Source organism: Echeneis naucrates, chromosome 15 (genome assembly GCF_900963305.1).
Source record: "Echeneis naucrates chromosome 15, fEcheNa1.1, whole genome shotgun sequence".
Taxonomy (NCBI): Eukaryota; Metazoa; Chordata; class Actinopteri; order Carangiformes; family Echeneidae; genus Echeneis; species Echeneis naucrates.
The window spans coordinates 13,242,634-13,260,395 of NC_042525.1; the positions used below are offsets into that span (position 1 = coordinate 13,242,634).

General features: G+C 41.2%; 1 protein-coding gene across 1 annotated transcript; it reads left to right on the forward strand.

Moving 5' to 3' along the window:
• The first annotated feature begins 469 nt into the window (after positions 1-469).
• rgs17 (regulator of G protein signaling 17) lies at positions 470-16,654 on the forward strand. Its single transcript, XM_029521789.1, has 6 exons — positions 470-627; positions 1,909-2,288; positions 8,264-8,394; positions 10,683-10,757; positions 10,855-11,086; positions 11,518-16,654. The coding sequence occupies exons 2-6, from the start codon at positions 2,286-2,288 to the stop codon at positions 11,704-11,706; spliced, it is 630 nt and encodes a 209-aa protein (XP_029377649.1). The 5' UTR covers positions 470-627; positions 1,909-2,285; the 3' UTR covers positions 11,707-16,654.
• The last annotated feature ends 1,108 nt before the right edge of the window (positions 16,655-17,762 follow it).

The window sequence follows — 17,762 nt, forward strand, 5'->3', positions numbered from 1 at the left end:
TCAGAAAACTGTTCCATGCGGAATATTATTTACCGGCAACAAGATGGCCTGCAGCAAAGCTGATTATTAGAAACAAAGCAACAGCCCAAAACAGATCTGCAGCCATTAGGTTGATTCTAACAGTCAAATTACTGTAAGTCACAGCATCTCTTACAACAACTGTCAGTGCTGTCATGTGACACCGAATGAACGCATGAACATCTTTTAAGCTCAGGATAAACGACCTCGACTGCAAAAAGTTGCTGAAGAAACTTTCTCCCAAACTTCTCTGTCCCTGGACGAAATGCGGAGATATTGAGCGTACTTTTTGCCCCGAGAATAAATGCCCTGACTGCGGCAGAGCTGCTGGATCACGGCAGGGATGTAATGTGACCCTCCGTGTGCAGCAGACTTCGGCGGTGCATCCTCTCTCCGACCGGAGCCACAGAGCGGCGGCAGCAGCGCGCCTGCGCAGTGCATCCAGGGGCTCGGCGGCGATCGGTGCTGAAGTGGGGCGGATGGCAGAAAAAACAGCGGCGATGGACTCAACACCGCGGGATTCCCGCCTGCGATGTCGTTAGATAAGCATTGGGACGTGGCGTTTTCACACCCGTCGCCCCAGGACGCTGACAGCCCGGCAGGAAAGGGGTAAGATGCTGATTATCGCGCGCTAACTCTCCTGCTCCGATCGGCTAGCTGACGTTAGCTCGGCGCTAGCTGGCGCTCAGCTGCCAACGCCTCCTCTCGCTGAGAGAGATAGCGGATCTCAGGCAGGTCGGCTAACAGCTAGCGGAGAAGAAAGTGGGTGGTGTTTGATTTTTCTGACAAATTTCGGTGCGGCAGCCAGGAGCCGTGCTCTCCTCCTCTCTCTCACGGTGCTGACTGCGCCGCCCTCCCGGGAGGGGAACTCCTGTCCCCCCCACCCCTCCCCTCCGAACCTCCGGCTGCCCGAAACCTGCAGCGGTTCAGACGGTTCGGCCAGCCGCAGGAGGATCCGTGTGAAGCAGCCAGCCCAGCAGCTAGCCGAGCACAGCTAGTGCACGGAGGAAGACAGCGGGGTCCGATCAGCCTGATCCTGATCCCGATCTGAAGATCTGCTCGGGCCTTTGGGCAGATGCAACAGATCCAGTGCTGCGACAGTAACTGCACAAACTGCCCTGTCAACTTCCTCGATCTCCGGCTCACCGTGCAGTCACTGGAAAACCCTCTTTAATTGTTATTTTCATTGACTGTTTCCCATGGGTGTGTTGAGTCAGAGGAGCCGAGGTTATGTTGACTTCCTGATTCATCTCATTTAGCTCCTCAGCTGCTGGGGTGGAGACTTTTCTCTATGAAAACGTTCAGCACCGTAAAAGTGAAGTGGGGATCTTCATTTCCCAACTACGGAAACACTGACTGCAGTAATTACAATCACATGAATCAAATCTGTGTTTGCTCTGAATGTCCTTTGGCATGAAAACACCAGTTCACCTGTGTACTGGTTTTTAAGGCGCTTGGTTGTGTCTTGAGGAAGTTGCAGATAACACAGATCCTCTGTGGATTTAGGCGGTGTCAGTGTCTTCTGTCTTTTCATGTGATCCCAGACTGACTCCGTGCTGCAGAATGAATTTATCTTTGTGCAGTGGATGACAATCTCCAAAGTGTTAGTCGCACAACAATTTCAAGGGATTTTGATTCAAAGAAATTATGTTATAAATGGGTGTTAGCAATTTTTTGATATCTCAAATGGATAAAATCCATAGCGTTAAAAAGTCTACCTAATGAACTTGTATAATATGTGTAGTGACTGTGGATATAGTGCATTGAACCACCTTTCCACAGTGCAAATGGAGCAGAAATATTTCTGACCTATTGTCACAAAGATATGTCCATAAGTGGCCATAACTATGAAAAAAGAAAAAGATTTTCTTTGCTCTTTGTGTTTTTCAGATGCTGTACTGTAACTGCTCCCTGCACTCTCAAGTCCATAAATGATCCCAGGAAGCCGAGGAGGTGCAGGCGACCCTAACACGAGGAAGTGAAACAAGGAAACAAGGAGAGGAAGTAGTTACGCTTCACCTCAGCTCTCGTGTCCATCTCTGCGCCAGTTGGTCAGGGATGGTGAGACCAGTAACTTCTCTTCTGAAAAGAACCTCCTTGCCTTGCCCAGTGTCCACATTGAGCCAAGCAGTCGGTCCGTCAGCCAAACAGACGCTCAGACAGTCCACGAGTCAGTCACTCTGTCAACTAGCCTGCTATCGTCCAGCAACCGATTACCTCATGCCATGACTGCGCTGTCTGATCTGTTTTTAGGAACTCGCTAATTCATGGTAAGCGCCCCCCCCAACCCCCACTTTTACTACTTTGTTGCTCAGTACTTGCATTTACCCAAAGTTGAAAGGGATACTGATGTAGAAAACATTGCATGATGGGTTTTTTTCTTCTTCAACTTCATGGCTTTCTAATTTGAACAAAAGAGAAGACAATATTAGATAATTGATAATATTTGAGCTTAGAAACAGGAGTTTATGAATCTCGCAGTCTTTGTCATGGGTCAAATTCTCAATGCTAATTTCAAACATCGAGTGAGGGAGCACTGGGAAATGCTAATAAGTGGACATTGACTTTTCTTATCCTAAAGAAGTGACTTCATACGTCACTTCCTGATATAAAATTGTAACATAGTAGACAATATGTATGGGCTGTGATTGCTTCAACGGCATGCACAGTGAAGACTGAAAAATATTCACTATTACTACTTTGTTTCTTTAATGAATTAAATGAGATTTTTTTTCAGTGTACAGAAAAAGCCCATAATGACACAATGAAAATGCAACCTTTCATTGAGTAAAGTGAACACAGACATTCCTTATGTTACTCATGTAGTCAGATGGCTTAGGTTGATTTTGTCACAAGCATTTAGAGTGCCCAGTTAAAGTTCATCTGTGTCATCTTCCCATGAGCACACGTGATTGATCAGACACATAGCGATCTACAGTATGAAAAGCACCACAGTTCACAAACATACTGTATCGGAGAAAAATCAAAGCCATGAAGGGGGAGTTTGTCAGGTCAAACATCCTCTTCAGTCCAGATACTGAACCTCAGCCCTTTGGGTTCAAGCAGAAACAGCGCTTGATGAACCTGAAAGGAGTCCAGCTGCCTTCGACTCAAGCACTTCAGGCATTAAGTGGAATTTTTTTCTGTTGAAAAGTATAAAATGAGAAGAGAACTGTTGAGCATCACAGTGCATCTGCTCTCACACAGTGGACCTCTCATCAATGATTTGCTCTGCACTATTCACAAAAAATCCTAAATTTTGCCTCTGAGTAATATTTGTTTAACATGTTCAGTCATTACAAAGCTTTCAGGGGCATGTTCACTCAAACAAGAGAATCAAAGTGAGCAGGGCACCTTGTTTTACACCTCTTGTGACAATCAAAATAATTACTGTTGATTAGAAAAACACTATTCTTTCATTCCCTCTGCTGGACTTTAAGGTACAGAGGGGGGAAAAAGATGAAAATAAAAAAATAAAAACGCTTACAGAGCTCATACTGAACTTTTACGGCTGACCTCACTCCTGAGATCAGTTCTTGATTGTAAATCTCTCTGAGGCTTATGATTTTTGGGGTATTTTAATAAAACTGAAGTGCATTTCTTTGACCTGACTGGTAAGCTGCTGCCTCTAATGTTCGCCTGAGCCATTTATTTTGATCAAGTATGCACTATTGCTGATAAACCAAGTGAGTTAGATGAAACGCTGTGTGGTAATACTTTGAATGATAACTGTTTCATTTAGATAGTGCTGTAGCCTGAAGTGTTTGATTTAAAAAAAAACAAAAAAACGTTCACTCATTCAAAGAAGAAAATTAAAAACCTTCTAGGTCATATATTTACTCCTGATGGAGTGATACACAAACAGTGTTTTCACTGGTACATTTTTCAGGTAATTTAAGAGCCAAGGAGAGTTTGGATAGAAAAGCAGTAACATCCACAAAAGGCTCCTCCCCTCAGCAAGCTTCTGCCTCTCACATCACGGTATTACTCATTAGCCAGCCAGAGCAATTGTTGACAGAACCTGTCACTGTGCATGAGTGACTGTACAGGTGGAGTTATGAATGACTTAAAGACTCTGCTTCCTCACCCAATTTTGTCACTAGTAGCAAACGCTGCCAGTTTGATTGGTTTATTTAATTCGCATGGTGAAGATAATACAAGCTTCATTTGTTGTGCCACATGGACAACTTTCACTTCCCACTACAAGTCAGACTATTTTATAATAAGTGATCAAAACTGGTCTAAGCAAATGTTATTGCAGTTTGTCATAACTGCATGGAAGCTTTTTTCCCTATTGAAATTATTATTTGAATATCGCTAGATAAAGGAAAACCTCTATTGTAATGGAAACCCTTCCTCAAGATTCATTGCACCATTAACTGGAGAAAAGAAAAATCGAAAAAGTGATTTCCCTATATCATCAGATCCAACTCTACACAAGCCAATCTCCTAGCTGAAAATATTGAACTTAAAATTTGGAAGGATTTCATGTTTATATCCTGGTTCCTCGTGTCAACAGGTTATTAAGCAAGTTTCTGTTCTTTAATTTGAACATTTCTTGTGTTTTTATAATTCTTTACGGCTCTTCCTTTGGCCTAAGACTAATGGGAGAGCAATGTGAAGCCCTTTGAGTGCAGCTGGGTGATTGAATGAATGCACTGAACAATTTCTGGGCTGCTGATGTGTCCTGAATTTTGGTAGTTTGAACTTTTTGTCTTCTCAGGCAATTTATATTTTGACTCAAAAAAAAAAAAAAAATTCAGAAAAAAATAGAGAGCAGTCATAAAAACAACTTTGAAGCCGTTAAATGCATAACCGCTCTCATAGCTTTTTTAGTATATATTAACCCTGTCATCTCATTACATTTGTATTTCCACTCCATATTTGCATGTCCTGCCAATGTAGCCTCCCTCTCTGGCTTCAGAACAAAGCCGTACCGTTGCTGTCGTTTGCATCTAGCACCCTGTTTTTTCCGCAGATGCTGTTGGTAGCCGAATAAGTGATAGCCGCTCCGCTGGTCAGGTGACGACATTTGCATGTTGCATGCGTGTAGGTAATTTTACCTGCCATACATCATCAGTTTAGTAAATTGCATGTTTTTGCATTGAATATAGAGGAGAAAAAGAGAAAGGCTTCCACGTTGGAGGTGCGCACATAAATTTGGATTCTTAACTGTCTGAAGATTTTCATTTGAACCATGACGTTACAGGTAAGAGTTTGGTTTGATTAGTCGGACTTTTGATCTTGCTGACAAAAAGACTGCAATTAATTAGGAATTTTTTCACACTGGTCCTCTTGGCAACATTAAACTGAAATCCTAAGTTGTTTAGTGGAGTTTGTGTTGATTATTCAGTGAGAGCAGAAGAATTAGTTCTTACCTGCTATCCATTTCTTAGCTGATGCTCAGTGATTCCTCATTTGAATGTGTGCTGTTGAGCTACCTGGGCTTTTAGGAAACTTTTTCTTCTGTTTAAAGAAAGATGAAAAGTAGCATTACACAACTATACTGGGTGTTGTTATAAATTAGTTAAAGTGAGTTCTCATCCCGGTAGAGTTATTTTGGGCTCTATCAAAGCTCTCTGTGTGATGGTAAAGTCACCCCTCACAGCCCTCCTACCTCCAAGACTGAAACTACTGGCACGCTGACCTTCAAAGTCCCTGTAAAGGCCAAGGAAAACCCCAGGCCATGGCTGCCACAGGACTGTTCCCAGACACTCAAAGGAAATACAGAGCTAGTTGTCTGAAGTACAGTAAAGTCGATTAGGTGGCTGCTGCAACAGAGAAATATCTGACTCATCACGCTGTTGAGAGGAGCTTTCCCAGACACAGCAGTCCCTGTTTGGAGCAGCTATATGTGATATTTTATTAAAAAAAAAAGATAATTTAGCTGTGAAACACAACATTGGTTCTCACAGTGAAGAACATTTTTGTAGGAACTTTTTTGTGCTTGACTGGTTTAGAGCTCCAATCATTAATTGATTATTTGTTCAGTGTTACTGAAAACTGAAGTGGCAAAAATGCCAAAGTCTTAAATTGAAACCATAAATGTAAAGTATGTAAGTATAGATCCATTACTTGGTTTTACACTGGAGGTCATACGAACATAGCGCTGTTTTTGTTGACTTTGTAATGCTTGACTAACTGGGATAATAGTTAGAGAATAACTTAGTGGTTATTGGTCTGTATCTTACAGCTGGTACAAAGCACAACACAAGAGTCTGCTAGATTCAGACCAACACAACTGTGTTCATCCTGCACATGCGCCATTTAAAGAAAAAATATATTTGTGCTAATCTTTGGGTCAACAGGGCTGTTGGCTTTAGAGTAACGTGTAATGGAGTGCATTGTTGGCTCTTGGCAATCTTGGGAAAAAGGGAAATGAATTGCACACAAAAACCTGATCTAAAGGCAGTGGCACTTTCATCATGAACAAAGTTTATTTACATTTCTCACAATATAATACATTACATGCTTCTATGGAGAGCTGTTCACAGCTCAATAATTAGCTCGGCCCCTTTTGCCCCTCAGGGCACACAGAGCTGCTGCATGAGTTTACCATAACACTCACAATATATATGTGATAAACTGGCCACAAATGGAAACGTATTCTTTTAGAAAAGCTGCATGACTGTACAGCGTGTGTGACTCATAAAGGGACTTGGAGATGGCACTCTGGTTAATTGTTGAAACCGAAAAACGCTTCCATGATCATGTAATAAAACCTAGTACAACCCTGTTGGACCTTACAGCTGGTGGGCCAAGATTGTCCCCCCTTAAATTTCTTAAAAAGAAAAATGCAGACGCCTTTAATGCATTTGTACCATATGCTTCTCACTGTGTTCCTTGGTCTGTTAAAATAACGCCCGCTGTTTCTCAGTCTGTCCAATGTCAACTGATGGCTGATAGCTAGAGTGGATAAAATTTAAATCAATCACATGAGATGGCAAAATAGAAAACATGCTTTTCTTGATTTTTTCTTTTTTTTTTTTTTTGGGGTGAACTAATCCTGTAGCATTGCAGTCACTGCTGGCTTCACTCTGCCGGAGCAACCTGGCACATCAGTGCTGCTACAGATGTTTATCTTCAGTGAACCATGAATGCTGTGTTCTTCAGACATTATTTAGCCTTCAGAATCTTTAAAACTGTTGGACAATAGGTTTACTCTGACATGGAGGCAGGCATCAACAAATAAATCTTTATTTTTAGTCAGGCCAGCAGTTCTAGGGGTGGAGTGTCAGTCAGTTGGTCCACTAAATTTGGTCACGTGGACGTATCGTGGGAGACAAATCCCAGCAACTGTGCTGATCCTCTCACCCAAAGATACATTTTTCAGCAATTATTGGATAGATTATCATGGAACCAAATGCAAATGCACTTGGAGTAACCTTTTCTGAAACCCAGACAGAAAAACATTTTTAATCAGGTAAAGTCAGGTAAATATTGTACCTATAAAACATCAGTGTAGTCATTGTGAGTATATTAGCATGCTGATCTTTGCATCCACCCAAATGTGCTGTTACATAACAACCATGTGAACTGTTGGCTGAAGTGTTTTAAGTTTTCATTGCCTACATCTTATATTAAAGAGCAGGAATCTCATCAAAGCATTATCAGAAAGAGTACAATAGCCACTGTTCATGCCCTGATGTGAGATACATGTATGTGTGATGGCATGACTCACCATCAGCCCACAGCCGCACATTCATGTGACCACAGTGTCTCGATATAGAATTGGCACTCTTCAGCTTTATTTTAGTTTTTGCAGTGCTTCGCTGTTTAACTCTCAGCAGGGGATTGAAGTGGAAAAAGGTGGCACATGTACATGAATTTGTGCACTTATTGCACAGGTGTGTCTGTCCACGAAGGCGATGTGTGGACTCTGTTTTTCTTCTCCGTGTCTGTGCCCATTGAAATATGAACAGTGTCCATCAAAGCCAAGCGAAAGACTGGGCTTTATGCCAAATATCCTTGTACCGTACAAGGGAGGGAATCCTCTTCGTCCTGCTTGAGTGCTTTCTCTCTCTTTAACTCACTTCATCTGTCAAACGCACACACACACACCCACACACACAAGCACACACACAGGCACATGGTTACTTGTATCTTTGTACCTTCCAAAAAGATACATTATGGGTGAGCCAAAAGCAATACAACAAGGACAAATTAATAAGTGAACCCTGATTTATATTAATGTTCATCTGAAGTGTATAATACTCTTTCTTTTCTGTGTCTATCCGTGGTGAAGCCCCGCAGTGTGAGTGGAGTGGAGATGAGAAAAAGGCAGGCGGCACACATCGAGGCCCCATCCCAGGCCCCTGGACAGCCCCGACCCAACACCTGCTGCCTCTGCTGGTGTGGCTGCTGCAAGTGTCTCTGGTAAGAGTAAACTATACTGTACTATCTGTACTATACTCTGTGCTAGTCTCGATAGTCTGCTATAGTCTTTACTATACGATGCACTGGTCTACGATATGCTATGCAATACCCCACATTATACTATTTACTATCCTTTATAGTGGTTGAAAGATGCATGCTCAAGAAACTCGCGCCACATTTGGTTTTAAATTGAAGTGGTGATCAGCCTTTGTTTTAGATAAATGAATATTGAATTTCCCAGATGTTGTTACCTTTTTATGAAAAGCTTTACGAAAGCAAGGATCCAAAGACTGTAGAAACGATTAGGTTTTTTTTGTTTGTTTGGTTTTTATTTTTTATGATGCGCTGGTTTAAGTTTGTCCACAGTGCCTTTAAATTTTTATATAGTTTAATATATAATAACACAAGCAGTCTTCACAGCGCTGTGTCATCAAACAAAAAGGGCATACCAAGAACATTTGGTATGCCCATTGCTTTATTGAAATAAAGTTAAATGTGTGAAATTCCTACCGTTAAGGAACCTACAGCCAACATAGCAAAATATATCCTGATACTTTGAGGTTGCACTGTAGGCCAGAAACTTGCAGAAAGAGTTACTGCACCACGGTGCCCCTGAGCAAGGCACCAAAAAAAGTAACTGCTGTGCTGTTCTTACAGTTGCCTCACTGTGGCTGCACTCTGGCCTGATTCATTCACTCCTGGAGAGGAGTGAATGAATCATTGTTTGCAGGCAGTGAATGGTGAATGTGCTGCTTCTTTCACACCACTTCATCTGAAGTGGTGGCAGCCTGTGGACTTGGCCTGTAGTGAGTGCTCTGTGACTCCACTGTGTGTTTTTTATTCAATCAAATGCCGATGTTGGCCTCTCCAGAGCGTGCCTGGAAAATTGTCTTCAGTCTCCTATAAGTTTACTTATTTTAAAGTGCAGGTTAGGAGGGATAATAAGTCTTTTCATTGCAAGTTTGTGTTACACAGCTGAGACCTTTGTGTGTGCCGGTGTAAATCACTGAATGCTCTATGTGTCACTTTACTTTTTTTTTTTTTTTTTTCCCGCCCATCAAACCAAGGGAATTGGTAGATATCTGACTCGTCTGCTGTCGTGGCGAAGTTTTAGAGACTGTGGGTGAATGTTCACCAAAGTTTAAACACCCTCCAACTCCTCCTCACCCGCCCTCTTACAAGGCCCTTATCTGGTCGGGGTGCCTTCTATTTCCCTCTACACATCACATGCAAAACAGCTGTGAAGAACAGCCTGTATATTTAGCCGTATTATGAGGGTGCCCGGGAGCTCTGGACAGCTTAGCCCATTACCGCCGCACAATGGGGACTTTGACAAGAGACAGCAAGAGGAAGAAGAGATCCTTCATGGTTGGTCAAAAATAGACAGCTCAGTGTGTGTTGCATTGTGGACTCAAGTGTGACTGAGATGCAAGAGACAGAGGCAACCATGTGTGTTCGGCGTGCTTTCAGAAAGGCTTTCGCTGAAGAATTATTGACAGTTGAGGCTCACACTGAGAAACATCAGTGTACAATTATCATCTGAAAGACAAACAAGTGTGCAACTGCTGCTAATAATCAGTTTTATCAGTGCATAATTATAAAAAGAGTTGGGCACCGCATGTCAAAGAAATGCAGAAAGTGATACTGTAGGGTTTTTAATGTGAAATGTTTTGCCCGACTTAGTCCATAATTACAATAACATGAGACAACTAAAGAAACAAGAAATCCTCAAACCAAAAAGTAAAAATAGTACTATTACTAATACTATTTCTCAGTAATCTGAAAATAGTATTGCACTTAGTTTCAAACAGCAAGAGATGCATGGATGTGGATTTCTGTCTGCATCTGAATCCTGATCTTTGTCTGATTTAACTTTGATTTATTCAGCTTACTTTATGCTCTGACCCTGAGTCATGATCTTATATCACATGTATCTGATACAGGATTGCAGCAAGTGACTATTGTCATTACTGGCTAATCTGAATAATGTTTCCTTGTTAATGGATTTTCTTCCTTTTCAATGAAATGCAAATTACGGCTGTTTGTAAAGTGTCAGACTCAGCCTCTGGACATTATTCTGATGAGAAATGCACTATTTTTAAACAAAAGATAGTACGTGGTTATTGGCATGGAGAAGTGATGTAAACTGAAGCCAGCCTTTATGCCAAATATATAAAAAGAAGTGAATGAAAGTTGATCATTTAATGCTACCTATGTATAAAATATGTATTTGAACAACAGGTCTTTTATTTTTTTCAACTTAACTTAATATCATGTCTCTAATTCAGGAACGAAGACAGGATGGAGAGGAGTGAACGACAGACCTGCACCAAGATGGACAGTATTGAAGCTACAGAAGAACAGTAAGTCTGGTCTTGCATGTTGGGTGACGGCAGGTTTCCTTGCCCCCGTCAGTCCCGTAAATATGCACAGTCTCAAATGCCTCTTTTCCACCTGTAGACACCCCAGTTTAGACGAGGTGCTGTCGTGGGCGCGGAGCTTTGAGATGATGCTGCGCTCGCTGGAGGGCCGGGAGATCTTCCGCGAGTTCCTGCGCTCAGAGTACAGTGAAGACAACCTGCTTTTCTGGCTGGCATGTGAAGAGCTGAAAAAAGAGACGAATCCCTCTGTGGTGGATGAGAAAGCTAGGATCATATATGAAGACTATGTGTCCATATTATCACCCAAAGAGGTACTAACTGTGTGGTTTATGTCTGTACACTTGTCTGGAAATATGTCACTTCAGCAGAAGTGAATCAGCACAATAGAGCAATTAGCTGAAATTCAAAAGTAATTTAACGTCTTTTCATCCCACGAGACCAAAAGATGCCCGAGACTTGAGAAGTAACTGTAAAGAAAAATGATCCTAACACATTGAAATCCAGACTAAGTAATTATATAGCAGGCAGACTTAAACGATCCAGACTGAAATATTGAAGCCACTATTGAATTAATTGACATTCAAGACCCCATCAGGAAAAATTGATTCCATAACTTTCCATTTAGTGCCATCATTAGGTCCAATTTTGTCTCTGTGATGCTGTTATAAAGCAACTGGTGTGACACGGGCTATTTCAAAACGCCTCTGGGGTTTATAAAATTGAATTTGTTTCCTTACCTCAGGTGAGTCTGGACTCACGGGTCAGAGAAGGAATAAACCAGAGCCTGGCCGAGCCCAGCAACCTAATGTACGAGGAGGCCCAGCTCCAGATCTACACCCTGATGCACCGTGACTCTTTCCCTCGTTTCCTCAACTCCTCCGTTTACAGAGACCTCCTGGCCAACAGGAGGCGCACCTGCCTCGACACCTAGACCTGCCCACTCTCCCTCATTCCCATCGTACACCAACAAGACTACTACTTTAACTTCAAATACTACTATGGTGCCAGAAGTCGGGTTTGGAAAAATCTCTCCCTCTTTTGATTGAAAAGACTGAATGACATCCAAGATAGCTGGTCTTTTGTTTGTTTTAGTTTTTTTATTTATATTTTTTAAGCAATTTATAACTCCTCTGGAGCCAGGTCGGCCTTTGCTGGTTGGTTATTGGTCAGTTTAAGACCAATAATTCTGGCCAGTGATTGTTTTGCGAGCAACTTGTGCTGTTTGTTGCGGTTGACAGGCCAACCCACATGTCAGCTGGTAGTTGAAATGGCCAGTCGAATGGCCAGCTGTTGGCTACCTGTGGACAAGGACTCCTCAGGCAGTGAGGACAGAAAGAGAGACAGACAGAGAGAGAGAGAGAGAGAGAGAGAGAGAGAAAGAGAAAGACAAAATGGACAAGCCAACAGTTCCTGTACTGTAATATTTAGACCTCATGCTTTCTACCCTCACGTTAATGTTCTCTCTCTTTACTCACATGACTATGTGGTTCTAATTCTCTCCGATTCCTCAGATGTGTTTCATTTGTTCATAATTTCTTCACTGTCCAAACATGACGCCTAGTTGATGGTGGGAGTTGGGGCGTTTCTGCCCATTTAACCAGTAGAAGCACTGGCTCTGCATGTAACTCTCTCTCTCTACAGTAGCTTGACGATGTAAGCCGCGGACTGCAACCGTTTTGAATATTGATGTTTTAGGACAGAGGACGGGTCCCTCTGTCTGGCTGTCTATGTTCAGTGAAGGGAAAAAGTACACTTCTGCTAATTTGAAGCTTCCTGCATTTTTTTTTTTTTTATTGGGGAGATTTGATGGCTTCTGCAGCAAAGGCAGCAGCTACTACCCAACCATCCATCCATCCATCCATCCATCCACCCACCTGTCCATCATCCATCCGTCTGTCCAAGCACTTTCCTTTAGGATTCTTTAACCGGGAGAAGTAAGGGCTAGAATTGTGGTTGGGCAGCTACATGTGTTATTATTATTACTCATGAACTTTAGACAAAAAAAAAATCTCTTCACTGAGAAAATCACAATGCCTTTACGTGTAAGAAAAGGCAGCACAAGCGCTGCTGGAGTTGTTCTTGGAAAGCAACCACAGTTTGTCCAACAATCCCTACCTCCCATCACTTCCCTGCCCCTTCCTCTCTCATTTTCCTCCTTCCAACTCCGACCATCACAGCCTGACAAGCACAGGTGCCCAATGCGGGGGATAAAAACACACTGCTGGAGAAGCAAAAAAGATAAACCCACTTTGTCTCCAAATAGCCATCTACATTTGGAAATTACTGAGCAGGAAAAGAGGGTTTACCTGTGAATCAAGCATTATGGAAAGCTGTTGCTGCTGGGGGAGCATCAGTAGATGCAGCAGGCACTGATGTAGTCAAAAGGGGTTATTGAGCTCCGGGCTTTTTCTCTAGAAGTTATATGAGAGTCCCTGCAGTTGACCATCCATTGTCTTGCTGCAAATGCATGAACCAGTTGCCAAACGTTGTGTCACAGACGGTGTGATGAAGAGATATTAGATGTGACCTGGACACCGGTCTTTTTCTCCAGCAGTTACAGTTGGTTGTGTATAAGTTAGTTCTGCAGTTAGCTGCTGCCCATTGAAAGACACTTTTGTTTCTTTTTACCAGAGCTAGTGAGAAGGGTTGGTATAACAGTGCTAATGTGCTATCCTTTTCAATATGGCAAGTATGTTTCCGCATGCTGAGGGACAAGCAGTTAGCATCCTTATGCTAACCATGCTAATCCTCCATCCCACTGCCAGCCTTCATACACTCTGGTTTGTTTTTTCTAATCTGACTTTGATAGCATGCGATGATAATGATTATGTGTGTGTATGGTACAGTTACACACTTATCAAAAAGAACATTAGAAAAAAAAAAAAACTTTAGAGGGTCTTGCCAAATGCCCCATTAACATTTTTAGTATGGAAAATTCTATTTTGTTTTTTAATGATGTGGACGTCTGAACATGAATTTGTTCCTGGCCTGTGGACGTGCAGTAGAAAGTGCATGAGTGCAGTATATGCTATTTTTTTAATCAACCAGGCCTCCAGGTGTATCCGTCATGCCATGTGATGGATAGCTGCAGTCTTGGTTTGGTGGTTAGTGGAGTCTTAAAGTGTCAAAGAAACAGTGCCACCTCTCACTGATAAATGTAGGCATCCATGTTGCCACCTCCTTTAACTACCTGAAGTTCACGTGCCAAGTTTGGTTTAGACTAAATTTATGAGAAGACAAAGCAGGATGTCTAGAGGACGATTAAAGTGCAATTGGATGTAGTTAGTGATAATAGATTGTCGTCTATTTGAAGCTGTGTCAGAAGGTTATGGTGTAAATTGCTAATCGTGAAATCTGTCATGATACTCCAAATACTTTAAAGCCAATGCTTGATAAGCAAATTGTCTTCTCTTAGTTCATAAGTTTTACTGGGGAAGTTTGTCTTTATAGAAAAAAGAAAGGATGAAAGAAATGGTCGCTTTCTATACGCATGGATGGTGAACTATTCCTCCAGACTTATTTTTTCTTGCAGTGACAAGATGAACCTGTCAGTTCAAAACCAAGTTAACATAATCCTGCAAACATTTTCTGTCTGGTTATAAATCTGTAAAATTTACTCTGTAGATTTAAGAGGGCAAGTCTAAACCAATAATCACCCAACAGTTTTACAGTGTCCTTGTTAAAAATATACTATACTTATCCTTTGGCAATACAATGCTCACATGCAAACTACATTAATATTCATAAGGGCTTGATTGATATTGCTTGGCTGCTTTAATGAAGAGCTGTGCATGCATGCGCCCAGTTGACCAGAAGCAGAGGAATCCTGAGTTAATAACTAACTCTCATGGTAAAGGATCAGTTTTCATACTTACTCCTTGGAGCAAGTCTTCATCTACAGGAAACATAGGCATTTTAGATGTTTGTTTTTGTAACTTTCTGAATCCGCAGAAGAATGCCTGCCACTCACGAAGCTCCCTTGCAGACAAATCCCTCCTGCACAGTAAAGCTATATTTCCTTGTTGCTGAGTCTTTACAGTAATTAACATGAGAATGTTTCATCAAGAACCAGATAGTGAAATTATGGTGCAATTAAACCAAGTTTACATTTATAAATTGTGAGATGTGTGTACCTTATTAAATAATAGTAACAGCGGGGAGCTGTGTGTCCTCAGTGGGAGCAGAGAAGGTCTCTGCCCAGCGCTATCTGACAGTCGTGAGTTAAAAAGTGGGAGTGTTTTACACAGAGGACAGGCAAAGCAGAACCCAGGTTTCATGCTTACGTCGTGTCCTCTTAATTTATTGTGACTTTTACAGAGTGGGGAAAAGTACACGGTTGTTTATTTTTAATAACTGCATTTCAAATGTGGATTTTACACAAGCAATGATGATGAGGTGAAGTGATGGAGTGTCAACCCTGAGTCTAGATTTTTTCGTCTTCAAATTTCCTTGGGTTCCAAGTGAGGGGATTTGTGAAACGTGGGCTGTAGTTTTGTTGACAAAAAGAGAAAAATAAAAAAAGATTGAGAGGTTGAGAGCTGAACTGGTGGGATGGATGAGGTTTGCGAAGCTTTGGCCTTACTGACACGTTTTATTTTTTTTCCCTTTGTACAAAAAACAACAAACGTCTCTGTAGGCTTTTCACTACCTCTCATGTTGGTTAATTTATTTCACATCTAGTGTTCAATGTACAAGTTGTTTTTAGATCTACTTGAAGCCTAACACTGTAAACAAAAATGTGCACAGAAAAATGACTATGTGTATGAACAGAGGGGTTAAAGAAAGCTTGGCCTAGTTTTTTGTTTGTATGTATGTTTATTTTTAATTGTGTTGAGCTGAACTAGATTTTGCATCTCTATAAAGAATTCAGGAATCCACTGTCTAAGGGCTAATCCCATTTTTGCCTATGCAAATCTGTTACTGTGGGTGAGATGGGAAAGGGCGAGCTACCGTACCTTTCACCTGTTTTAGATGGACCATGGTTTACATTGCCCTTTGCTGATATTCTTCAATCTTATTCAGCAAAATGTACGCTTATTTTTGTTTCTATATAAATATTATATATATAAATATATATAAAACAAGTAATATAGAGAGAAAATAGTATATGCCTTCATGATGATAAAAAAGAAACCTTGCTGAAAACAAATAAATGTGTTGTTGTCTGACATTATGTGGCTGTGTGCTGAAGTCTTGGTAAGATAATATAGATGACTGGAACTGAAGCGACCGACTGACCGACTGTCAGGAACAACTCATTACTCAGGCTACAACACTAGTAGCTGACCCTGTGTGGGATTTCCTAACTGAGCGGGGAAACATTCAAGGAGCGACCGCATCATGACTTTCTGTGATTAAATATTATTTTTCAGCCCCAGTCTGTGAGCTAAATAATGTGTTTGGGTCACCCAGGACTTGTTCTTGTTGTATTTTTCCACAGTAAAATTGGGTAATTTTAAAGGCAAGACTATGTAACTTTTGCTAAAAATAGGCCACTGTTGCCGCAGATAAGAGTTAAGAGATGAGAGTGATAAATGACTGTGTAAAGTAGCACAAAGAGGAAAATGAAATCACAAAGTTGGCAGTCTTCTGGTCACATCTGAAAGGCCTTAATGCTTAAAACACTGAGACTATTCAATTGAGGGGTATGTTTTACTGCCTGTGAATTCAGCTTTTCATTTGCTACAGTTGAATTGTTTTATTTATATTTATTCATGCAAAAGTTACACAGTCTCTCTTTGAAGGGCTGGGTCAGAGCAAACCCTGAAACAAGCTGAGTTGTTCATAGTATCTGCCTTTGAGATGTGCACTGTCCATACACGAGTCACATTTTATAACCAGTAATTCATGAATAAAATTTCAAAAAAGAAAAAATGCCACTTGCCATGAAATAATGATAATTTCTATTATGATGATCGTCTTGGGTTTTTTTGGGTTTTTTTTTTTTGTTTTTGTTTTTGTTTGTGTGTGTGTGTGTGTGTGTGTGTGTCTTAGTGGACACTGCTCAGCTTTTGTGACTTTTGTAACCAGATGAGTGCAGCACCGTGTCGTCAGCAAACAGCAGCAACATATTTTTCTATTCTTCAACTTCTTTTTGTAGCCACATCCGGTCAGACTATCACTGTGTGACTGCAGTAGCGTTGATGTGGAGCACATTAGCAGAAGTGGGTTGGCTTTTTTATTTATTTATTTATTTTTATATATATTCTACTAATGCAAAATATAAGAAAAAAATCAATATAAGATGCTTACAAAAAATCATTTACTCAGCTCTTTTGAGCCCTTTTTAGCTTCAAGTTGAGTTTTGAGCTACTGCTGTTTTTTTTTTTTGTTTTGTTTTTTTTGTTTTTTTATTATTAGTAATATTCTTTACTTGTACAGAAAACTTAGCTCTTGAATTGTAACTGAAGCGAGAATAAGACATTTGACGTTGTATGGCTTTTTCCCAGAATTCCTCTCGATGCATCGTGGCTCAAGGGAAGACAGGTTTATTGTCTGATGCTGGGTTGAAACTCAACCTGCTTTGTGTGTTCCCTCTGTCGACATTGGTGCCTCTTTATGCTTCACAACAGACCTCAAGCTCTTTTTCCGTCTTGCCGTCTGTCTCACTTTTTTCTGTCTTTCGGGCTCTCACTTCCTATCGCTAACGTCACGCATGCATCACTGTTAAAAGCAGTGAGTGCGGAGAAGAGCCTGTTTCACATGTTTGCTCCTCCTATGGTGAATGCTGACACGTTCATGTTATCTCTTTCAAACATCCTCCGGAGATGTTTGTGCAACACTGGGAAAGAGATAATGATCGCGCAGCTACTGGTTGAGTGTTGGTTTTTAAAAGTTTTAGGCAATCACTTTTCTCTTTATTGATTTAGATGCCTAAGCCTATTGGTTTTTGTCATGCCTGTGTAGATAGATCACAGTTGTCAGGAGACGATCTGCAGGTGAAAATAAAAAGAATTTTACTGTAACTTTAGGCAACTGAAAAAGTGA